At 41.3% G+C, this 25,234-nt stretch overlaps 4 protein-coding genes across 6 annotated transcripts; 2 read left to right on the top strand and 2 right to left on the bottom strand.

Annotated features, from left to right (window-relative positions):
• The first annotated feature begins 88 nt into the window (after positions 1-88).
• Positions 89-1,731, top strand: med20 (mediator complex subunit 20). The gene is made up of 4 exons (XM_079509287.1): positions 89-229; positions 618-763; positions 907-1,160; positions 1,248-1,731. Exons 1-4 carry the CDS (start codon positions 216-218, stop codon positions 1,467-1,469), a joined length of 636 nt encoding a protein of 211 aa, XP_079365413.1. The 5' UTR covers positions 89-215; the 3' UTR covers positions 1,470-1,731.
• A 268-nt stretch (positions 1,732-1,999) lies between these two features.
• On the top strand, positions 2,000-11,599 carry usp49 (ubiquitin specific peptidase 49). 2 transcript variants are annotated; one of them, XM_079509929.1, is made up of 7 exons: positions 2,000-2,165; positions 4,096-4,195; positions 4,306-5,780; positions 6,278-6,485; positions 7,160-7,268; positions 8,773-8,978; positions 9,369-11,599. In XM_079509929.1, exons 3-7 carry the CDS (start codon positions 4,371-4,373, stop codon positions 9,470-9,472), a joined length of 2,037 nt encoding a protein of 678 aa, XP_079366055.1. In that variant the 5' UTR covers positions 2,000-2,165; positions 4,096-4,195; positions 4,306-4,370; the 3' UTR covers positions 9,473-11,599. The 2 variants fall into 2 exon arrangements, with proteins under 2 accessions (XP_079366055.1, XP_079366054.1); XM_079509928.1 differs by having other exon boundaries at positions 2,000-2,171.
• Positions 11,600-13,561: 1,962 nt separating this feature from the next.
• tmcc2 (transmembrane and coiled-coil domain family 2) lies at positions 13,562-16,930 on the bottom strand (the record flags this gene model as incomplete). The annotated part of the gene is made up of 4 exons (XM_079510721.1): positions 13,562-13,944; positions 14,537-14,672; positions 15,004-15,620; positions 16,496-16,930. 4 exons carry the CDS (start codon positions 16,928-16,930, stop codon positions 13,645-13,647), a joined length of 1,488 nt encoding a protein of 495 aa, XP_079366847.1. The 3' UTR covers positions 13,562-13,644.
• Positions 16,931-20,114: 3,184 nt separating this feature from the next.
• On the bottom strand, positions 20,115-24,100 carry cdkn1a (cyclin dependent kinase inhibitor 1A). Of its 2 annotated transcripts, none has more exons than XM_079510200.1 (3): positions 24,041-24,100; positions 20,435-20,870; positions 20,115-20,317 (listed from the first exon to the last, which is right to left on the bottom strand). In XM_079510200.1, the coding sequence occupies exons 2-3, from the start codon at positions 20,859-20,861 to the stop codon at positions 20,250-20,252; spliced, it is 495 nt and encodes a 164-aa protein (XP_079366326.1). In that variant the 5' UTR covers positions 20,862-20,870; positions 24,041-24,100; the 3' UTR covers positions 20,115-20,249. The 2 variants fall into 2 exon arrangements, with proteins under 2 accessions (XP_079366326.1, XP_079366325.1); XM_079510199.1 differs by lacking the exon at positions 24,041-24,100 and adding an exon at positions 21,066-21,124.
• Between the last annotated feature and the right edge of the window lie 1,134 nt (positions 24,101-25,234).

Here is a 25,234-nt window from a genome sequence, read left to right as displayed (position 1 = left end):
CCAGGTCCAAGTGTCCACCGAAAGACCGGAAAATAATTATACTAACCGGAAGTCTTGTATGGCCGCTTGAAAAGGAACAGATCTACAAGCTAACAACGCCTCGCCTCACTACGCGTTGCTAGCGGCATGTTCACTTGTAGATCTGTTAATGTTCGCTACACGCTCGCGCATGCGCATGCTAATAGGAATTTATTTACATCTGGCGGTAGAGCGAAATGGGGGTTACATGGTGAGTGTTGAATTACTTTGTTTCTTGCTTTAGAATAGCGGTGCTCACCTAAAACATTTAACAACTTATTTAGTCACTGTGTCACTTTAATCTAGCCTCGGAAACCCAGACGTTTTTATTTCGCCGTTTCGATCACTATGATCTTGATCGAAAAAACGTTGAATGTGCATAAACAAACTGGGGCATTCATTGTGTACTGCAGACTTATTACAACTGAAATGGATGTGCATTGTGCATGAATGAATCTCCTGTATAATTTAATCTTTACCATCACGAATACCGGTAGTTACTTACTACAAGAATAACTCAAATGAAGTGTGAAGACTGCAGAGCTTGTGTCTCGTGCTATCTATGCACATTGTGCTGTTTTTGTGTGTTCTGTCTCCAGTGTGTGCCAAGTCCCTGTTGCAGAGGGAAAGAGTGTCCAGCAGACGGTGGACATACTGCACAAGAAACTGGAACAACTGGGTGCTCTGAAGCAGGGAACCTTTTTTGTAGATTGTGAGACATACCATGCCACTGGAAATGTCAGCGGTAATGCATATATATTTCAGAAGTAATCTGCACTATATACATATTTAATAATATAAGTGATTGATATTAAAGTCACTATCTGTGAAGTTTGTTGCCAGGCATGCAAATTTGTGTTAGATACTTAACTTAATTATCCTGAACAGGTCAACCTACCAAACTCCTTTATGTGATGCACAACTCTGAGACACCTCTCAGCTGCCTTGCCCTATTTGAAGGTGGGCCATGCCTCACAGCAGACGGAAACTTTGATGTCCTCATGGTGAAACTTAAAAGTCACTTTCAGAATGCCAAGGGGCACAAGGTGGAGTGCCGGGGCTCCAGATATCGCTACTGTGACTTCCTAGTAAAGGTTGGCACTGTAACAATGAGCTCCAGCGCAAGGGGAATATCGGTAGAGGTGTGTACATGGTCAAATAATAAACATGCATTGCACATTGTGGGTGGTGTAAAATTATGTGGTGTAACTGTGTTTCCGTTTTCACAGGTGGAATACTGTCCTTGTGTGGTTCCGGGTGACTGCTGGAACCTAATGAAAGAGTTCATGCAAAGCTTCCTTGGTCCAAGTGTCCCCGAACTTCCATCTGTGTTTGCTACCAAACCCGAGGGCCTCTATGCACCATCAGACTGTGTTGACACCATGACTCAGTACCTGGAGTTGTTTAATAAACTTCGTAAACAACAGATGCCAGGAAGCATTGTGCGTTGAGGTCACACTGGCAACAGATAACTTTGCTCATATTGTTTATTTGTTATGGGTCAATGTGTTTTCCAAGTATTAATCACAGCTGATGAGACTTCTTGAAGAGTGAACACTGCAGTGCCTCCTAGATGAGCCCTCTGCCCATACAGCATGCCATGTGGTGTAAACAAGAGATTGAACAAAAATCCTAATAGCAGAATGGAAGTTCCTGACATGATGATTAAACTCATTAAAGAGTATATCGATGCTTAATCTTATCTTTGTTGGACTTCAATCAATCAAACATATTTGGGCGTTTTGTTATTTTGGGAGAGTGGGTCTGTAACTTGAAATTAAGTTTTTGTAGTTTACAAAATGAACGTGTTTGAATAAGACAATGGCGAATAGCCTATTCATTGAATAATAAAAAATAAAAAAAATACTATTTCCTTGTCTTATCACTTGGTGATCCTGTGTCGTAATTTCATTAAAAACTGAACAAAAATAATATTCCGTGGGGTTGTTGCTTTTTACTGAAACCCCAGCATGCGTGATTCGCCATTCCTCAATGACCGTGTGCTGCTCACCCCCTGCTGCATGGTTCCCAGTCCAATGAGAATGGTTGTGGGTCCGAGTGAGAGAGTTCGGTTGTTCAATCTGAGTGAGTGAGGACAGCAAGCAGTTCTCCTGTCCTGCTCAGCCTCAGTGGAGATGTTAAAGCTGGTAACGGTAGCTATGTTTTGTATCTCACATGTTCTACACTGTATGGCCGCCTATGATGCTCGGATCTTTGTGTAATTCCATTACCCAGCTTGCTTGCATTGAATGTCACGGAGTTTTTTTTATTACATTTTCTCTTGTTAGCCTAAACGGCGTAATTAGCCAGCTAGCTAAGCGACAACAGTGAGCTACTAACAACAGTGATGTTAACTTCGATTGTCCCCAGCTAGCGCGTTAGCATCATAGCTAGCATGCTGCTGTTCTGTGGCAAGACTGATAACATGAACACCAACCTCTTTGCTGACATTAGGGCTCTGTATTTTGGACAAAGTGCATTGCCATTAACACGCGCGTTAATGACACTACCTTTCCTTAATGCAGCAAGAATGTGTGTTGTTGCAGGCGTTCTGTTAGCCACGTAAGCTAACTTAACGCTTTGCAGGTCTGCCTCGAAGCAGCAAAGTTGTTAAGTGTTCCTCGAGTGGCTGTTCTTTGTTCTGACTGAAAATGGTGATGGTGGGGGAGCATAGCGTCGCATGACCACTCAGACACCACAATGGTACGGAAAGAGATGGAAAGGTTAAGAAAACATAACGGTAATGCTGACATTAAACAATAGCGTCTAATAAGACAACACTTAACACTGGCTGCAACACGAATGGCACAGTGTTGTGCGCGAGGTAGCGTCAGATAAACAATGACAACATGGGTGCACGTCTCAAATTAACTGCCTGTGGCATTTTAATCTAGACTTTAAAGTTGTGCATGTTGTAGAACATGTTTTGCAAACACAAGATCAAAGAGAGCACTGGCCGGGGACCCTGCAAGTGGTGCATTCTGTAACGTTTTAGACCTCCACGCTGTCCGTGCGTGCAAGGCCAGTCCAGTTTGAAAATGCACACCGTGTGGTCACTGGTCATTCGAACGTAACAACTTATTTGAATGATGTTTTCGTGGAAATGATTAGGCATACAACACGCATACGGCATACACAACACCTGTGGTATTATGACAACCATCAAAAAAGTGACAACTTTTATAAACATCAATAGTCCACCCCATACGGAGTCTTGATTATGTCCCAATCGTCTTTTTGTCTCACTCCGTGGGATCAACAGTTCCTCTCACCGAAATGGCCCCGTTGCCAACTTTAGTCACTAAACAAATAAATGGACTTTTGATTTTAGGTAAAATCTTTTTAATTGTAAACAAGTTGCCACTGAAATCCAGCAGCCTGTTCAACCTACCTTGGCGCTTCATAAGCATTGATTGTGTATAATGTATAAAGTTTTGTTCCATGCCATCACAAGAGTCCTCATTATTTAGCCAGCTTAGCACCATAGGAGGCAAGGTACAATCAAGCCTTTTGTTTTCTCGTTTCACAAGCAGTACTTAGTTTTCAAATATATGAAATGTCCTCTGTTCAATCACATATCCAGTTTAAAGTGTGTACATGACGTGTAGCCTACCTGTTTGTGGGTTTATGAAATCTTAAATTGTGTCAATATGAGAATGACTATTGACCATTTCTGAATAGGCATGTAAATAAGATTCACAAAAGCAAACTGTATCTTGGATAGAATTCTAATACAGTCCTAATAAGAGTCTGGCAGGAACTGGGAAGCCGATGCAGAATTCCTGCTGGTGTGCCATATGGTCCTCTGACTTGAGTAAAGATAATGCATAGGCCTATAGTCACCATTGAATGTTTTCACAACCTGAATCATTGATTAACAACCGGCAATTGGATATGTTGAATGTGCAATGGAGAAATTGTGAGTGGGTGGAAAAAAGTTTGAGTTCTCAAATTGAGCTGCACCTTGAAACTTGCACACGAAACCAGCATCCCAATCAACTGATGATGTATGAAACTAAAGTGATGAGCAAATTACTTAATGTTAAATGTTCACTTATTTTCATCCCTTTCTCTTAGAATGATTCTGTGAATGCCTGTAGTGACTGTGGACGATCACATTGAAAACCGGGATTAAAAATACATCGTCTTAAATTTGATCAAGCAAAGAATTCATAGAGTAAGTACATCTTTACTATACAATATGAGGAGGCTTTGTGGTCTGTTTTTCTTAGTGTTAAATCTAAAAAAAGTGTTTTTCCTCTTCTTTTCCAATACAACGTCCATTAGAATGAGTTGCTGTTTGGCTTTGGGACGTGTGTCCTATCACTGAGGCCACATGTTTATCTGGAGAGATGGATCGCTGTAAGCACGTGGGGCGCCTGCGTCTGGGCCAAGACCACTCCATCCTCAATCCACAAAAATGGCGCTGCGTAGACTGCAGCACCACCGATTCTGTGTGGGCCTGCCTCAAGTGCTCCCATGTGGCCTGTGGCCGTTTCATGGAGGAGCACTCCCTGAAACACTTCCAGGAGTCCCACCACCCACTAGCTATGGAGGTGCGTGAGCTGGATGTCTTCTGTTTTGCCTGTGGAGACTATGTGCTGAATGACAATGCAGAGGGCGACCTCAAACTCCTCAGAGGGGCGCTCTCTACCGTCCGCAGTCCAGGGAGACGCTCGCTGCGTTCCTCTGTTGGGGGAGACTGCACTCCCTGGGTCGGGGAGGGCGGGCCCCAGCCTGCCATGCAGATGGCCTTGCGGCACAGGAGGAGGGCACTTCTGGGGAAGATGCTTCAGCGGTGGGTGAGCAAACACCAGGACTTGCAGAACCAGCGCACACAGAAAACGGAGGAGGAGAAAGAAGAAGTCCGGCGTCAAAAGAAAGAGGTGAAGAAGAGACTCATGGAAGAGCTCAACAATGTCCCTCCCAGGAAGAGTGCCAGGCTCCTTATCCAGGGGCCTCGATTGACCACAATGCTCATTCCCTGCAAGTTTCGTGACCCTCCAGAACGGCTACCTCCTCTCAAGAAGCCACCCCTTCTCACACTGTCACGCAAGGCCTCACAGAATGGCAGGGCAGGTAGACTGAAGAGGTTTAGCCACGCAGCCACGCGCCGGAGACTTGCCCCAGGTGTCACCGGTTTGCGCAACTTGGGGAACACATGCTACATGAACTCTATATTACAGGTGCTGAGCCACCTGCAGAAATTCAGGGAGTGCTTCCTCACATTGGACCTGTGTGAGACAGAAGAGCTGCTGGCCAAGACCAATTGCTCCCAGGGAGTGAAGGGTGTGCCGGGGGGTGTGGTCAGTGGTGGTAGTGCAGCTCTGTCAGGTTGCCCACTTGGACGCGTGGGAAAGACAGGGTGTGTGGACATGCCCGAGGGCAGCAGAGAAAGTGCACCGCCCTCATTACATGCTGCAGAGCTGGTCCAGCCCCAAGAGCCACGCTCCTCTGCTCGCCAGCAGATGTCTCTGTGCCATGAGTTGCACACACTTTTCAGGGTCATGTGGTCAGGCCGGTGGTCTTTGGTGTCTCCCTTTGCCATGCTGCACTCTGTCTGGAACCTGATACCTGCCTTCCGTGGCTATGACCAGCAGGACGCGCAGGAGTTCCTTTGTGAGCTGCTGGACAAGGTGCAGCAGGAGCTGGAGTCTGAGGGCTCTAAACGCAGGATAGTCATCCCCATCACACAGCGGAAGCTTTCCAAGCAGGTGCTAAAGGTTCTCAACACCATCTTTCATGGACAACTACTCAGTCAGGTGAGCGTTAAATGTGTTTATTGATGATACTTTGTTGTCAGAGTTCACTGAAATCTGTTGTTCATCATCAGTAGCACCATTTGCAACAGGACGAAATGAAACACAAACATAACATTACCTCTCAAATACACAGTGAGGCCCCTCGATGTACATTTGGTCAGGGATAACAAGAGTGTCTCAGTCTAACTTTGTTAAATCATGGAACTTATCGAGTCCTGTGTAATGGTAACAATTCAGTTTTCAGAACAAGGTTGGAATCAGAGACAGTATTGTCAAGCAAGTATTATGTTACAGAATTATTGTAGATTGATTAATAGTATTATAATCTTCGAGCTGATTTTCAATTTCAAATAGGTAGTAGCATGTATATAAAGTTATAAACCATAAAGATTGGTAAGCTGAACTGTTGCGAGATGGAACCATCAGAACTAGCCATCAGTACTGTATTATTTTGGAGGGATGTGGTCACTGACTGATTTTCTCTTCCCATTTTGTAGGTAACATGTCTGTCCTGTAAGCACAAGTCTAATACAGTTGAGCCATTCTGGGATCTCTCATTGGAGTTTCCAGAGCGTTACCACAGCATGGAAAAAGGCTCAGGCTCCACTGCTTACCAGCGCAGCTGCACCCTCACTGAGATGCTGGCCAAGTTTACTGAGACAGAGGCCCTTGAAGGCAGCATCTATGCCTGCAATCACTGCAACAGTAAGTATGAAGCTAAAATCAAAGCAAATATATATATATCAGAATTTACCTATTTCATCCTTTAGTATTGACTTTTAGTCAATGCTGTTGTTGTTAGTTAGGAGGGTTTTCCAGATTTCTTGTGACTAATTTGAGTATTTGAGTTATGTTTGTCCACTTACATAGACAGCAAAATAACGATTCAAACAACATACATCGATCTCTCTGTGATGACGTAATGACCTGTCTTAAATTAACAATGCACTGTCAAGATAACAGCAGTGCCAACACATCTATTATTACTGAAATGTGTTATTGATCCAAATACATAACAGAAGGTATTAAATTAATAACTGATTTAAGGCTTGTATTCGGTTAAATGCAGCATTTGAGTGACCGTTCTCAAAGGTTGCCTAACTTGCCTTACATAGCAAACAAGCACTAAACTGGGGACAAACCAGTGTTGGCCTTATTCACACAGCAGCCATTTTTCACCTTACAAGGTTTCTTCCCACTCAAGTATGTGTGTATGTAATTGTAAAATGTCCACTTATTGTTAATTATCAGAGGTTTTTTTTTTCTTCCAATCACTTTCTGGTATGATTTCCTCTGTACAGTATTTATACAAGTACAACAACTTCTTCTCTGATTTACTCATCTACAGAATAATAACTCATTGTTTTCTAATGCCACAGGAAGAAGACGGAAATCTTCCCACAAACCCTTAGTTCTGTCAGAGGCGTGTAAGCAGCTTCTGATCTACCGTTTACCTCAGGTTCTACGGTTGCACCTCAAACGCTTCAGGCAAGCACCTCAACAATTTTCTAGATTATCAAGCAATGAAAATATACAATGGGTAACAGTGGGCACCTCAATGTCAATTATTTGTCTAAAAAAAAAAGAAATATATATATATATATATATATATATATATATATATATAATGTATTTTTAATCTATACATACACTCAGCAACAGAAGTTTGGAAACTTACCGTTGGTCCATTATTTCTCCACTTTAATAATACCAATTGGTATTGTATTTTATATCATTGACCTTGATTAGTCACCTTTACAACGAGGTATAGATTGTAAGGATCAGGCTTTCGTGGAATGAGCAACACAGCTAAACGTGTGGGTAGCGCCTCCAAAAAGTTTGCCAAAATGGCAAGTGGTTGGTATTCACCTTTGCTTTGGGTTGCTTAGTGGATTGGATGATTGCATCCTCCCACAGTAATATGGAAAAAAAATACACATATTTTTATGCTTAATTAATTTTACACTCAGTGTTAGGGAACTCAGTAGATCCATACGCAGCCACAACACTTGGTATGGTATGGGGCAGTATCTGTCTCACAGGCAAGACAGAACTGAGATTCTGGGATGAGATTCTGGAGCCAGTGGCAATCCCATATCTTCAGATTCTGGGACCTAACACCATCCTCCAGGATGACAACGCTCACCCCCCACATAGTCATCACAGAGTAGCCTACCTCCAGAATTTGGGAATGGAGAGGATGGAATGGCCTGCCGTGAGTCCAGACCTCAACCCAATTGAATGGTTGAGGAATGGGATGCCATCCCACAGCAAAATGTGGCTAGGTTGGTTGACCAGCATGGTGCCAAGCTGTTGCAGCTGCTTTTTGATCTTCCACCTGCTACTGAGTTCCCTAACACTGAGTGTAAAATTAATACGTTGTAAAAGTGGCCAATATGTGTGTTTTTTTAAACTTTTAAAGCAAAGGTGAATACCAACCTTTTTGGAATCTCCTCAATTAACCCTGAGGGTTCCTTGCCATTTTGGCAAACTTTTTGGAGGCACTACCCACACGTTTAGCTGTGTTGCTCATTCCACGAACGCCTGATCCTTACAATCTATACCTCGTTGTAAAGGTGACTAATCAAGAATTACAATGATACAAAATACAATACCAATATTGGTAATATTAAAGTGGATTTAAGGGCACTACAATTTCACATTGTTCAGAACTTTAGTTTAGCAGTGCACTACAATTTCACATTAGTGCCCAGATGTACCTAGTGCCCACCTATTATCCTGTATGTCCTCGAAATAGAAATGCAGTTGGGTTATTTTTGTTTCTCAAAATGTGGTCCAGGAACCCTCAGGGTTAATTGAGGAGATTCCAAACGGACCCGTACAGGTCAGTAACTCTGAGAGTTAGTTTAACCAAATGGACATGGTTCTGTTTGGTTCCATTTGTACACTATAGTTATGGGGTCCTTGTGCTTGGAATTGAAAATGTTTGAGAACCAATGAGTAACATTAACCAGTCCCTGTCCTATGACAGATGGTCTGGGCGGAACCACAGGGAGAAGATTGGTGTCCATGTGGCCTTTGACCAGGTTCTGCACATCAAACCCTACTGCTGTACTGGCTCGGGTCACTCTGTCCACAGAGGGGGCTACACCTATGACTTGTCTGCTGTGGTTATGCATCATGGTAAAGGCTTTGGCTCAGGGCACTACACCGCATACTGCTACAATACAGAAGGAGGTGAGAAAGAAGCTACTTTTGTTGATGATTTGATTCTATTAACCATTTAAACCAGCTATACTTAGTAAACAAATTCTTAGTTGGCTGGGGTCTGCTCTGTACTTGGTCCACTTGTTTGTTATTTCAAAGCACTGCACCTGGGTGAGTGCATGTGTGTTGTTGATTGTAAAGTTTGAGTTAAAATGCAGTGTTTTGGAAGCACTGCGGATACTATTGGATATTCATACTGTATTTGTTAATATAGAAGAAAGTTGTGTAGTAAACTAAATCAATGTAAGATAAAGGAGTGAATTAAGAACAGGAGAAAAAAATAAATATATATATTAGTATTGTACTACCAACTACGCTGTGTGTGTATCTGACATGAGTAACACGTGACTATGTCCTCAGGTTTCTGGGTCCACTGTAATGACTCTGAGATGAACGTTTGCAGTGTGGAGGAAGTCTGCAACACTCAGGCCTATATTCTCTTCTATACCCAGAGGTCTGCCTAGGCCTCTCTATTTGTGGTGTCAACCATAACATCAGAACCGTGGGCTGCATTTAACGAAAGTATTCTTTGACTCTGTCAGAGATTATTTTATACAGTAATTCTGAAGAAAATCCAAAATACAATAATGAAGGTTGGCTATCTAAACATATAAAACTAGTAGTCTAGTTCATCACATTTGGATGGGAAAAGTAATGAGACTTAGATCAGAAGTATACAGTTGGGTGCCACCGATATTGTCCCTTATCATTTGACCCATTTAGGCCTGACCTCAAAATTTAAAAAAATCCTTCTAAATCCTCCAGTTTTCTGAAATAAATATTTTCACGATTTTTCAAAAATAGCAGACCTACAAGCTCGTAGCGCGCCACTCGGTGGCGCGCTATGAGCTTGTAGATCTGCTATTTTTCAATAGCTAAATTATAACATAATGTTTAAAACACCAAAAGGGGTTCCCGCCCAAAATGGGTTAACTGTCCTTTTGCGCAGATCACGCAAACCTCAGCAAAAAGAAAAGGACAATATCGATGGCCTCCAACTGTACATACCCATTGGTAGTGAGAAAAAACATTTGTACTTTTTATATTACTGATATTTTAATTACACTGAGGAAAACATGCCATTTTAAAATTAAATCTTAATTTTCACAAATTACAACTTTGGCTTAGATTTGCTTGGAAGCACAAAACATGTGTTAAAGAACCTTCCTTAAATGAGGTCGCAGGTTTCTCAGCCAAGGCCTGTGGGATATTGATTTATTAGATGGTCTTTGGCCAGAAGACTGTGAAGGCCAACTTTTGTCTTGGCCTGTGTCACCGTGATGTGTATACAGTGTTTAAACAATCAGGCTCATATCTGTCGAGTCTGGAAATATCCAGATACTCTTTCTTAAGAGCACTGTAAGGCAATATTGATTCTGTAGTTTAGTATACTTCAGCCTCCAAAGCCATTCAATGTTATGTCTAAATGAATGAGTGTATATTATGCTCAGTTGTATATTTTGATCCCAAAGTTCTACATTTAAACTAGCCTGTGTGCACATAACATAATTCAGTATTGTTGAATAGCTTCCTTGTGGATTAAACCAACCAATTACCATTTGTCTGACTTGTTAGATTTAGCTATAGCTATTAATATAGCTATTACTTGTGTAGGATCGTCATTATTCTTGGTCTTTATTACAGACTACACTCCAGAACCAATGTTGCCTTCTGTTGGATATGTTTAATCATTGTGAAATGTCAGCCAATGGCATTTTAGTATTCATCCCGTGTCATTTGTATTTCAACCTTTCCCTCTCCTCAGTTGTACTGCTGTGACTGGATACTGTGTCTTAGTCTTGAGGCCTTGGTCTGGGTTACCATGATGAACAGGAATAGATTTGATGTAGACAATATACTGTATGTGTGTTTCCTTTTTTCATGAAAACAATGCGAAACGTTTTCAGTGTCAAACGGTTACCAGGCGGAAAGCTGCACTTTTGAGGAGGGCTAACATTGCTGGCTGGTCCTATTAGTGATTGTCATTTATTAGCTCCTTTATCCTCGTTCAATGGCAGCTGCCCCCCCCCCCCCCCCCCCTTCTCCTACACACAGTCACACACACACACCCTTTTTTTTAATGTTACACAAGTCTAGGCTCTGGTTGTACTAGCCACGTCTCTGTTAATGCCCGGGGGATCAAACGTGTGTCAAAGGAAAGACTGAAATATTGAAGAATGTGTTTTGGGAGACCCATTTGATTTGAGTTTAGCACCTGAAAGCAATATATTGTACGTCTTACATCTTGACAGGAAATATGATAAAATCAGGAAATCTTCAGCTTGTTATACAATGTTTTATTTTCTACTCTGCTGTTTCTATCAAGGTCTTTAGAATTTGCTAGGTAATCAAGACTCAAAATGTTGCTGTGTTTGATGAGTCAAATGCAAGATTCATGTGTGACCTGTATGTAAGTTGGAACAATCTAATGACGCTGAATGTCTTACTTTTTAGTGGTCAGGTTTGGCCTTACCACTGGCTCTGATCTCCATGAGTTTTGTCTTGTACTGTAAGAATACCCGTCATAAATGTAACGGTCCTATGGGTTTTGCCTGACAATACTGATTAAAAAGACAAAACAATTCAATGTTTTGCGTTCCTGTGTATACCTCTTTTAGGGCACTACAGTAGCTTCTCTGGGCAATATATTAATGGAATTTTTTTCTTAATCTGTATCAAGCTAGTAATTGGTAGGCTGAATAAAACAACATCTTCTAATGACATGTATTTCCCCCATTACCGTAGGTTTTATTAGAATATGCAGTGGAGGGTGACAGGAAATGGAGGATATTGGGTAACAGTCAAACCCAGAGCACTGAGTGTTAATTTAACAATTAAATTACAACTCAGGATTTTATTGTGTAGTATGCATAAGCTTCTACTAGACTTCAACATCTGTTAAATTATATATAAAGTATATATTAGTAACCTAAATTGATCCTTAAAGCCTTACTGGATAATTTCCCTGCTGGTCACTAGCATCATTGCAGGTGCCCATCGGTGTGTGAATGTAATGCACAATCTATGTAAAGTGCTTTGGATTAAAGTGCTATATAAACACCATTTACTTTTCTTGGTACTAAAAGTACATTTCAACCTTCATCTTATACTTACTTACGTCTTCTTTCTCTGTTATGGTGGCTGAATGGTTGACTTGGATTGGAATGAGGACCAGAAAGATATTTGTTTATACCAAGTGTGCAGATGCAAATCTTATTGCTAAAGTAAAGTATCAAATAACAGACAGCACACTATTTACATATAACTCAGAAACTGTTATTTCAAGATCGTGGTGTCTAAATGCAGCATCATTCCTATAATTATAACCATTTCCAGTCAAATGCCACTTGCCCATATGCTATAGGTGGGATGAACCACAAAATTAGGCTACAGATTTTTATAGAGATAAAACGACATACTGTCTCTTAAAACTCAAATGGGACCATAAATCTTCTTTAACACATACGATTGACAAATACTATAAAACCTTTAAAATAGATGAGATGGGTGGCTGTGGCTATGATGGCAGTGAGCTCAACCCAGCAATCAGTCAAGCTTGATGATATTAGTTTCTGTATTTCTTAGTTCCCTGTTTGACACTGCCTAGTACATTTTAAATAATTCAAACAAATTAAAAATAATAGAGATTATGGCCAATAGTAGGAGTCACTTTCCTGCAATTTCCAACATTTGATCAAACCAGTCAATTAAAAAAGAAAAAGTTAATAGAACATAATATGGAATTTTAGTTCTGTCTAATATAATAAATCATTTATTAATAAAACAGTTGTAATGAACTTTGAAAACTGTATATAAACATGGAGACAATGATTTGACATTCCAGTGTACTGGAAACTGGATACTAACATATTTGCAGTGCTAAACTAGTGGCTGAAATAGCATTGAGCAGTTTGTAGCTGACAAATTCTTACCAGATATATATTTCACTTTTGAAATGTGTTTCTTTTACCACAGATGAAAAGACAAAAATAACACCAGACCAGAGATGTAGATAAGGATGAAAGTGAACTGAGATACATACAACAGAATGGCATGTAGAAAGAAGAGCAAAGCATAGTTTGCAATGAAATGTTAACTCATGCAAGCTGAATGCATCTCAATGCACATTTGACAACATGCACGAGCACATGGGCTACTCAACATTCATATTTAGAGGGGGAAAAGCCTTTGTTCCCTTATGCGCTTCAAGGACTATACTATATCTTCAACATGAAGGTTACAGAAAACATGAATATTAGTCATAAAGTTTCTGTTTCAGTCCTTGTAATGTGTGTATTATTATTAGTAAAACAACTTTTTCCTGCATGACCCTCAAATTTGGCAATGGCAATAAATTATCAACAATGACAGATTGGACATGAGAAAAGATGATTGTTGCTCAGATGAACAGGCAGAAACTCGTTACATTGCTTGTCGTACATCCTAGAACGGGTATCTGGCAGCTCTTATTAGCACTGTCACACCATCTTAACCATCAAGGGGAAACGTTTGCTCTGGCTCTCATTCTATTTCTGTCATTAAGTCTATAGTGATTGAGTATTGTGGAGCATGTTAGCCTGTAGTTTTCTGCGTACTTTGGTCTCTCAGGCCTATGGTTCCCTTAGTTGTGAGATGCTCAGCTGGGCAACAGCCACAACTCCAAGAAGTCCCAGTTCTTCCATAGGACAAACAGCAGCAGGGTCAGGAGAACGGTGGAACCTACACGCGCCCGGGTCTTCATGAGAGGGGTTATGAAATTGGCGAGAGTGGAGACAAAAACCAGCAGCACAGCCATGAGTGCCAAGATGATATTTATGAGTTTGCCCAGCAGAGCTCTGGCATTGGCGTTCTCCACACCCTCCAGCTGCACCACCTGCTGCTGTTGCTGCTGCAGTTCTAACTTGGTGATACGGGTAAGACATGATTCCACAGCCTCCTGCATAGGCACATCCAGCACAGAGTGACAATATTAGCATATTTTCTCATAGCGATTATCTATTACTTTTTTTGATTAATCAAGTAATAATAGAGATATAAATCTTGTACATGGGCTATTTTAACACATATTTGAAATGTCTTCAACCTTTTCGACTGTAATGATTTCCCCCCCAAAATATTGATTGATTATTAATCAATTATAATAATAACCAGAAAATACTGTTCCTGAAGAAACTGTGTGGGCTGGAGTAGCTCACTACTTGATGATGATGTATTGACTCACATGACCTCACAGCCTAGTAGCCAATTAAAATAGGCAGGAATAAAGAGTGGAAATAACAATAGTGGGCTCACTACTCAAGCCCACAATAATACAAATTATAATAATAATAGCTGGAATTTATGTGTCACTTTTCTAAGTACTCAAAGACACTTTAAAATGTGTGGGGGGCCAGGGGAGAGGACATTATGTGTTATCAAATTATCGGTTTGATTAACTGTTACACCCACAATTAGCATAAGAAAAAACAAGATATTTTTCAGTTTATAATTGTGCCTTGTGACCAGACATACAACCTATCTTGTTTTACCTGAATATCTCTGGCCCTTTCATAAGACTGATAGGCGACTTTCTCCTCCATGCTGGCCAGCTCCTGTTTCAAGTTAGTCATCTCATTCTGGTGCAGTTCTGTTAAGTCATTCAGCTGCTCTTCAAGTCGCTCATACCTGAATATGCAAAACAAGAATGATAACAAAAAAAAAAGAAATACATGTAAAACATCTTGGTGATTATTATTTGGCAATATTAAAAGTAATGGCCCAAACTTCTGACATGTGGACTTAGTTTAGACAGTTTTTGGTTTAGACTAGTCATTGGTTAGACCAGTCATTAGTCCTACAACTACAACCTATCTCAAACCCTCACCCTAAACCTAACCTCCCACGGGGCCGCACACCTAAACCTAACCTTAACCCATGTCTAACCAATGACTAGTCTAAACTAAGTATGCACCCTGCAGTTTCATGTAGTTTCCAGGGTTTGGGCATCTCTACCTACCTATATCTCTCCTCTTGCAGGCACTGGGTCATGTAGGAGTAGTCACTCTGGAGCTGACCCTTCATATCCTCGATGGCATCCTCCATGTGCACCTGACTGGCTTTGATATCCTGCAAGCTCTCCAGAAGAACATCCCAGGAGCTGTGATGGTGGTGGTGGTGATGCCCATCCAGTCTGGGACTCCCCATCGTCGGCCCTAGCCCTGACATGCCCCCTCCTCCCCCTGCCCCACCAGAATTACTGCCCGCCGCCGAGCCGGAAGTGGCACTAGAACACTCGTCGTCACTACCGTACTTTGGGCTTGAGACTAATGTGGCGCTGCCGCTCAGTGCACGGGGCGTGGGTGTGTCCTCAGAGTGTCCTACAACCCCGTCCTCGAATGTGTCCTTCAGGTGTGCAATGTTATCTGCACTACCAAATTTGTTGCGGATAAGACTGGCGAATTCCCTCGGCTTAGACGCCACAGCTGAGCCTGTGTGAGTGAGGGCAGACACACCACCTTTGACCCCATCTACCACTCCGCCACCAAAGCTACTTATTCCAGCACGCCGTGCAGCATCCTTTATTCCCTGCTGCATGTCCCGGAGGACATCCTTTGGCTGTCTGGCTGGTCCATTCTGAAGAGTAGGAAGGAATGTACAGAGGAGTAGGAAATTACAAAGTCAATCACAAAGCAGTGATTAGGGGGTTCAAGCCAGCATGGATTGTTCTACGTTAAAAGCGTCAAAGGGTATTTTGACAGTTATCAATGTGTTGGAAACTTTTAAAGATATTTTTGGGTCATTATTTGGATAGTACAATGGACGGGAAGAGAGACGGGGAGTTGAGAATCGAACCGAAGCCACAACTCGCTGTCAGCATTAGAGCCTATGCGGCTGTGGCTTAACCACTTGGCCAAATGTGACAAATGTGTAGTGACGATAGATGAATTGTATAGCATGTTTTGTGTAAATTGGACTCACAGAGCCCAGACGGTTAGCTCAACCGTCTGGGCACCTAGGCTGCTGAACCAGCCTGACGGCGTGCCGCGGGCTCGACTCCCGATCCCGACGGCCTTTGCCGCGTGTTTTCCCCCCATCTCTCTCCCTATTTCCTGTCAGACTACTTTCATCCTATCAATAAAGGCAGAAAAAGCACAAAACAAATCTTTAAAAAAAAAGAAATTGGACTCAGCATAGGAGTCAAATGTGTGAAAAGTCATGTAGGCCTACACCCTACAGCATAAATACAATACAAATTTATACCCCTATAAATGGTGATTGGTGTTGAATGATATCATACAGGATCTATATCATATTAGGGAAGACAAAGTAGTTTAACTTTCACAAACACACACACACACACACACACACACACACACACACACACACACACACACACACACACACACACACACACACACACATACACACACACACACACACACACACACACACACACACACACACACACACACACACACACACACACACACATGCCATCACATACATACCTGTTCTATCTCTTTCAACTTTTTATGATAGTGCTCTAGCTTCTTGTGCAAGTGGGCAATGCTCTGTGCTGATTTTTGGTTCTTCTTCTCAAACACTTGTTTGATCCTTGAGGCCTGTTGCTTGTCTGCGTTATGGGCTAACTTGAGGTACTCTGCAACATTGTCATCACGGGCCTCCTGCTCCACTCGAATTTGCTCTGTGATCTTTAGGATCTTCTGCTGAAGGTGATCCAGAGCAACTCGTTGCCTCCGCTGGGGCTCAACGACCCCTGACCCCTCGCCCCCCCCTGCCACAACCCCGGCTGCTGCCCCTCCTCCGTCAACACTGATGTTACTGTCGGAGCCTCCGTGGCTTGTGGTAGGGGGCAGGCCTAGAGTGGTCACCTCACTCTTATCCAGCTGAGGGATGAGAGAGGAGAGAATGGTAATGGACATGATTGATATGAGAGTGAGACCCTTACAGCCAGGTACATTCTCACACACATTATTTGACAGTCTACAAGTCTCATTTCAGACTTAGATGTCACAAATAAATCTGTTGGCATATTAGCTGATCAGGTGAAAATTTCACTGCGCATCCCAGGCCTGGTAATTTAGCCTAAATACAAGATGCATACAATGCAGCATCATTGTATTATGATGCATTGGCTAGATAGAGCTGGGAGACAAAAAATATTCACAGATCCCACAATGTTATATGTTTCCATGAGGATAATTAGGTTGACAATATCTGTAAAATGTCCATTTATCCTATTCACTCATAATAGTGTGTTGTGTGGTAGCCAGCAGGATCTGCAAAGTAGGGTACTGATATACAGTAGCATGATGTAACATGATGTAGTAATCCCTTTAAAGAATGAGCTCTTTGCTGACATTGGTCTATAAACAACCCTGTTCGGTTGGCTGACATGTGTGTATATAATGCTATAGGGTGATTTATTAATTATCCCCCTCTGTTGCCTGCCTAGACAGACATCAAAATACTGTAATCGGACCCAGAAAACAGGAGCCTGAGTGTATACATGACACCACAGACACATCTCTCAGCATGCTCTAATTTCTCTAGACATGACACTGCAGGGTTTTACAAGCAATTTATTTTTGAGAGAGACAGTGTCAAATGTACCATTTTATAAATACATCACAGAGAAAGCAGGCAATCTTTGTTTTGTTTTTACAAAGTAGGTTACAATCACAAATGAATGGAAGTAATGGAGAAGCAGATGACTGCAGTCCCTAGCAGTTAATCATCTACTGATCTCTCATCAGTGAAAGTGAGATCTTTTACGCAGTAAACAACTGTTTCTGTTGAAGGAAGAGAATGCTCAGCATCATGTAGGGTTAAAAAGACACAACAAAAACAACATAAAGGAGACAGACAGCAATGGCCGATGCTCAAATTGAGTGGTTGATGTGAAAAACATATGGTGATTTGAGAATTTGTCCATGGTGATTTGGGAATGGGAGGCCTGGTCTGGAAGCAGGTCTGTGGTGATGATGAAGATAGCAGATGTCCAGGACATAAAAAAGACTTCACATGGAGGAGGCACACACTGCGACATAAAAAATGGGTGATGGGTGTCAACAAGCATGGAGGTGAGACACAAGATGGATAGACACAAAACCAGATAGATTAAATTAGAAACGTTACCATACTGTTTAATCCAAGATTGGCAGTGCCATTGCATGTCTGTGTTTGAGGCCCATCCTTTTTTTCATCCTCTGCCTGTTATGTACCCCTCCCCTCCTCTGCCCTGTGCTCACAGCGGAGACCCACCCCCCTCCCTATTTCCCCTCCCTAACGCTTCACTGGGTCCTCATGCTCCATTGTTGATGGCAAAGATGTCTGCAGCCTCGCCGTGCCTTTTTCCCTCCGATCTATTTCTCATTTTTCTCTTTGCATGTGCTCTCCGTCTCGGTGAGATCACTTGCTCACACCCTTTCTCTGTCTCTGTCTCTCTCTCTCTCTCCTTTTTACTCTTTCTCTCTCTCTCTCTCCTCTCTGTCTCTCTCTTTCTACCCAAATGCTATCCGTCCTGCCCTATAATGGATGAGGGACAGATGATGGAGGGGAAGGGGAGGGGGAGCAGTGGAGTTTAGCGCACGCGTGCAGGTGCCTCTGTGCTGAAGCCAGGGAAGAAGGGAGGGGGATGAGAGGAGGAGAGGGATGAGGTGGAGGGGGGCGGGAGGGGGTTGTGTCACAGCCTATTGTGGCCCCCTCTATCCTCTGAATCTAAACCTTGAATACACACAGGCCCGTGCATACTTACAGAGCTGCTGCAGCAAGTGTGGAAAGTGACATGCCTCAGCTGCAAAATTGCAAGGTAATTGCATGCAATTATTGAAATTTACTAAATAGCACAATATCTTTGTATATAAATTAAGTAAAGCAGAGAAAGCGGATTAGCAATCACCAATTTGACAGCAGACATTTGTGAACTTTCATTGAATTTGAAGTATCTTGGCAATTAAACACAACTAAATAACCACAAGACATATTTCACAATAAATAACATATCTTTTATTTTATTTTCAATATTTTGCCATAAAACATATCAACAATATCCTATTTTGTTTTTGAGGCAGATACGAGGACACTTCTGTGTTCAATTGCACCACTCCTCCAATAGAAAAAGAAAGTATTCAGCTTATAGCTCAAACAAATACGGTTTCATCCGGTTGTTCTTTAAGTGCTGCATTAAACAGTGCTGCATTAAACTCTATAGATAAATCTTTGTATAAAAAAAAGGTTGAATATTGCTTTGAAGAGTTCACAACACCTTGTACACAAATCTCTCTCATGCTATAGACTAGCATTGTGGCAGTCTGCCACAGGAAGTGGGGATGAAGTGGAGGCACTTCTGTCATTTATATTCACACAAAGCAACTGCATGTATTTCAGTACTCTTTACATAGTTTCCGAGTATGTGTTCATATATGGCACACAATTCAGTTTAGGAAAGAACACACTTTGGACACAAACTGTAAAAAACAAAGGAAGTGACAAAATTATTCCATACCCTCATGATAAACATAATGGAAAAAATACAAAATAAAGAAATAGGTCTTGCACCCTCTTTACCATTTCAGCTGTTATGTACTTATGTACTAACAATTCCATGCCACCAGCTCAGTGGCCTTGTGGTTAGAGTGTCCGCCCTGAAACTGTGAGGTCGGGGTTCGATCCCCGGCCGGGTCATACCAAAGACTGTAAAAAATGGGACCCAATGCCTCCCTGCTTGACACTCAGCATCAAAGGGAATGGATTGGGGGTCAAATCTACTAATCAAATGATTCCCGAGCGCGGCGCACGCTGCGGCTCACCGCTCCAAGAGATGGGTCAAATGCGGAGAACAAATTTCACTGCGGTAACGTGTGTGACAAATCGTATGACTTTTACTTTGAATTCAATGGTTTGGTATAGTAGATGTGCAAGTCCAACAGAGCTCAATAAGAAGTAGCCTGCTGCTTCATTTTGGTATTCAAGTTTCTATGAAGACAAAGAGGCAGAAATTAGATTGTTTATGGGATGTGGCCCACACTTGTTCGTGCCCCTGTTGGTCCTTAATATATACGGAGAAAACCCACTGATACCACTACAATGATATGTAATAGTAATTCATTATGTTCAAGATCTCCTTATGAGCGAATAGGCACTCTTTGCAGGATCTTGTCGTTTCCTCGAGTGTAGTAGCGTTTGTTGTGGTTCACTTGGACTCTAGGCATTTTACTGTAGTATCAAATTGTAGCAAAACTAGTAGTACTGCCCTGACTTGCGTTCCAGTGGCATCGAAACCGCTCTTTTCTTGGCCTGATAGAAATCTGTTGAGATAAAGAACATGAAGGGCAGAAGTTAGCACTAGAATGCAAATATACAATCTTCAACTCAAAGCAAATATACCTGCAATTTCCATCACTAACTATTATCTAAACACTAACCTGTAATATCGGCCTGCTTCCTCTTGAGCTTGCCATTCTTTTTCTCTGTGGTTTTCTTCAGATTCTGATGGTTGAAGACACATTTAGGCGTATGTGGGATATTCTCCTTCTGCCTTTGTGAGGGAGATTTCACTGCTACTTCTACAACCATCTGTCCTTTCAGATCTCCCTGGTCGAGCCTACAAGCTCCTCGGTAGAGGAGTGGCACTTTAGTGCCTGAAATGCCCTCCCACTGGAAGTCACCCCCATCAAGGGGCTTCTCTGAGAAAAAGTCAAAGCCCCAGCGCCTTGAGGCATCCTCTAGGTCTTCGCTCAAGGCCTCCTGGTAATCCAGTTGGAGTTGCTCTCGATCCACTGGGCCAAACAGGTTCCTTTTGGTAGGGCCGTTGTTCCCCAGTGACCATAGGATTTGCTTGTGAGAAGCCATCGTCTTACACTATATGAGACAAAAGGAGATCCAAGTACACAGGTTAGTTGTCAGAGTCAAACAGATGTTCCTAACAGTCTGAGTACAGTAAAGATGGACATATAACATTTTGTTGAACATAATCACAAACACAGTCATATCATTTTGAAATGAAAATTTCCCAGTTAAGTTGTCAAAATACAAAACAAAGTCAAACTTAATTACCATTGTCCAAGTCTAACCTTTCCTCAATACTAGTATATCTCACACTGGTCTGACAAAATTAGACAGCATAGTGAATAGTGACATGGCCAGGCAGCTCTTTTTAAAGCCTGGGCACGCCCATTCACTGGTACATGTCTGGACATAATCTCTACTAGCCTAACAGGACAAGTAAAGACAAGTCCTGATCTCCTGGACATTACAGGATGTTTGCACATAATTATGACCACTAGGAGACAGTGTCAAACTATTTGTCATGTCCATACATGTTTTTAACACACTTAAACACACACATCGAAAAATTAGTTTAATTCTAAAGCGGATTACAAGCCAACTGAAACTGAAAGGAATTTTAAAAAGTGTCACATTTTAGTGTGGTTTATTTCATTCTGATATCTAGTCTAATTTGTCAGGCAAATAATGGAATAACAAAAAGTATATATTTTTAAATACATTATACATTTGTACCTATTTGTCTCATTAAATATCTTAGTAGAAGAAAAAACTAAGATATGATCTAAATAAGTTCCTTTCAAAACTATTTCCACCTCTATCCCTTGAGGAATGAATATACTAATTTCAAAAATCATGTCTGGCTGGCCCATGCAGAGCTCTGGGCTGGCCTACACCCATGATGACTAAGGTGTTTTACACGTTTTACATTTATTCAGTGTATAGGCTATAGTAGTCTGAGAGTATAGACAATGCAAAGTTTGTGGACAATTAAAACAAATTTTCTAGTCAAAGTGACAAGCGAGTTTTTACATTTATAATGTTTAGTTTAGAGGATTAGCGTATTTTATTGTTAAACAGTGAATATTCGCAGCTTAATGTTATTGCCTTCGCCTCATTAATCGCCCGCAGGAGGATACTTTTACAGTGGAAGGCAGAGTCCCCCCCCTCGGCCAAATCATGGTTGATTGACGTTATGTCCTTTCTGAAACTTGAAAAAATCAAATTCACAATTCGAGGGTCCTCTGATAAATTGTATAACCATTGGCAACCTTTAATATCGTATGTAAGCAGTTTGGAATCACTTTCACCTGACTGAAGACACGTGGTGTTGGTGTGCTCTGGTGGTGCAGATCTCTACTTGGTGCAAGATATATATATAGCCTAATATATTGGAAATCATTACACATGAGGGTCAAGAAATGAGCCAATTAAGCTCTTACAAGCTTTATCTCTTTATATATAAGTATTTGAATTATTTTTATTTTTATTTACTGTTATTTTTGTTTTTTTTATAAATTTTATGTTTTATTTTACCCCCTTTTAAGTTGTTTATTAATTATTTCTGTGAACGTGATCCCTTTCTTTGTATCTTAGTTATGTACTCAACCTATTGGTTTTATACCTGTATATATGTTGATGTTGTGTGTATCTTAGTTATGTACTCAACTTATTGGTTCTATACCTGTATATAATTTATGTTGTTTGTATGTCTGGCCTCGTGGGGAAAGATGGTGGGTGATTGGGAAAGGAGTTGTGGGAGAAAATAAAAACAAAGAGTTGTATTTTCTTTCTGTGAAACTTGCATAATATGATGTCATACTCTTTGAATAAAATTTGTTTAAAAAAAAGAAAGAAACAGTGAATATTCCCAATTCTAAACTTTAAAAGCAAGGTACTGAAGTCGTTCATTATTTAGTATTTGGTGACTTGTGTAGCAAAACATTGATTAGCATTAAATATATGTTATTGTTTTGAGGCATCGCAAGAAAAAAAATGCAATTTTGAAAGAACTTTAATATCACATTATCAATGCCATGCCTTGAGGAGGTCTTCTCAGAGTCTAGTCTAGCTACATCATAGAACAGGGGAGGGAAAGGAGACATTCAAACATATGGCGGGAGACACCACGGTTCAAGTGAGTGTATGCCCATTTATTACTGCAGTCCACGTGAGTGTGGAACTCGTGGAAACTAGAGTAGACGCAAAATGGGCTGCCAAGTGCAACCTTTACCAAAATGGTGATGTATCCTTGACCTTGTAGACTGCCACAAAAAACAGACAAAAGTTCAAATGAATAACCACAAAAACATGTGCCCCATATAATATCTAAATGTGTAATATACTATTATACTATTTTAGTTTAGGGCAAATGTTTAATTGTGAAACATCTGTATTCCCTATATTTTAGACTTCATATATTAAAAATAAGGGACTACTGATTTACTTACAGATTTGGTGATGAGTGAAAAAAAGATTAACTTTGAGTAGCCTTTATCATAGAGATATGCATTTAATGATCACATTATTTTGAATGAAGTCCTGTCAGAGTCTGTCTACGTCATAGAAGCAGGCAAAGCAGGTGAAATTCAAGCATATGGCGGGAGACACCACATTTGAATGAGTCAAGACCACTCCCATTTACTACAACACATTGTGTGTAGGGCATCCAGCCTAATGGTAAACAGTCTGTCAGCCTGTCACTGCAGGTCTCAGGTCTGCCATATATTACTATTAGCTATTACACCTATTACACCTATTATTACACACCTCACCTCCTTGACTGGTACAAAAACACAAAAACCTGACCAGAATTCATCAAGCATTGTCATAATTTTTGGGTGATAAATGACTACTTTTACGCCTCATAAACTCAGTAGCCAATGAGCCTACTACCTTTTTTGTGCCTTTTGTTTTTAAGCCCTGTAGCACTTTGTGACTTTGTGATTTGTAAAACTGTAAAATATTATATATAGTTAGTTTGTAAATAAAATGTATTATTATTATTGTTAGTATGAGTCAAAACCACACTGAGAGCTATAATCATCAAACGGTTAGTTTGATTAATCATTTGTGTTACAGTCATTTTATGTCAGTCTATAACTCATACACCTGACTACCCTGTTGTTATACAGTAGGGTATAAATGTAAACTATACACAGACATAGGCTACAATAAGGGCAAGGCAATTCAAAACGGTGGGAAAATGCCTTTAAAATCGTTTGTTCATATTGTTTTTTACTTACACAGCAGTCCAATTGAAGTTGAGTCCTGTGAATTAAAACACTCCTGTGTTCTCCTGAGTGACTGACTACTGAAAACTGATGTTTTTTTTTTTTTAACGTTGTTGTAGATTAGAAAAATAAAAAGCCAAACAAAGTCAAAAGTCTAAATATGACAAAAATATAACAATATCCAAGTCAATCAAACAGTGTGCTACTTTGCCTGATGATTTCTCCAAGTGTATCTCAAAAGAATCCTGGAGTTGGACTTTTATGAACTTCGAGTGTGCGTGAAAGAAAAAAAGGCGGAGACTTCAGTGTAGCCTTACTAGCCTACTTGGCGGGTTGCCTTGGCCCCGTTATTATAGGGTTCAGGGCCGGTTGACCTAGATAGGGTTGACCCAGATCCCAGAACACCCATGACCCGACCCCACGTCCCCACCCCGTCCACCACAGAGGAAATTCCAGTTTTGGGCCATATGTTGTGTAGGTACGGTATGTGAAGGAAGTCTGATTAGCAAGAGGAGTCTCTCTCTCACTCACTCACTATCTCTCTCTCTCTCTCTCTCAATTAAAAGAGCATAGCAAAAAGTGGAACAATACAATACAATCTTCAATAAATTCAGGCACGTGCAGAGGCTAGGGCCAGGGCTAGGGGGGCTTGAGCCCCTGTCCCATCCCTGCCCTATGGGACATAAAGCTTCAATGAGCTCTCTCCATTGCATCCGATCCCTGGCAGCATGTTGTGCCTCTCCCCAAGACAGGTTCATCTGTTCCAGCTCTTGTGTCACAGTTCTGAGCCAGGTGGTTTTGGGCCTCCCAGGTTTTCTATTGCTTGGTGGTGTCCATCTTAGGCACAAACCGCACCAATGATTTGCCATGCAACTCCTTGCAAACAAACGGTTGCGAGTAGTTGCATGAGCCCAATGGCAGTTGCAAGGAGTTGCATTGGTGCGGTTGGGCTTTAAGGCTTAAGGCGACCTTTGCGATGTGGTCTTGCTCCATCCTTAGAATGTTCCAGCCATCCCAGGGGCCTGTGTGTAATAACTTAATTACTTAATTACATGTCAAATAATATTGTAAATAAAGAGTAGAACTTACATAGATGTGTGAGACGAGTGAGTGAGTGAGTGAATGAGTGAGTGAATATTTTGAGAAGGGGTCAGCGGCTAAATACATTTTGGGGTTCCTTCCTTGCTGTGCCTTTTTCCAGGTAGT

This window comes from Electrona antarctica (genome assembly GCF_951216825.1).
Source record: "Electrona antarctica genome assembly, chromosome: 9".
NCBI lineage: Eukaryota > Metazoa > Chordata > Actinopteri > Myctophiformes > Myctophidae > Electrona > Electrona antarctica.
This window is presented reverse-complemented; position numbering and strand designations above follow the sequence as displayed.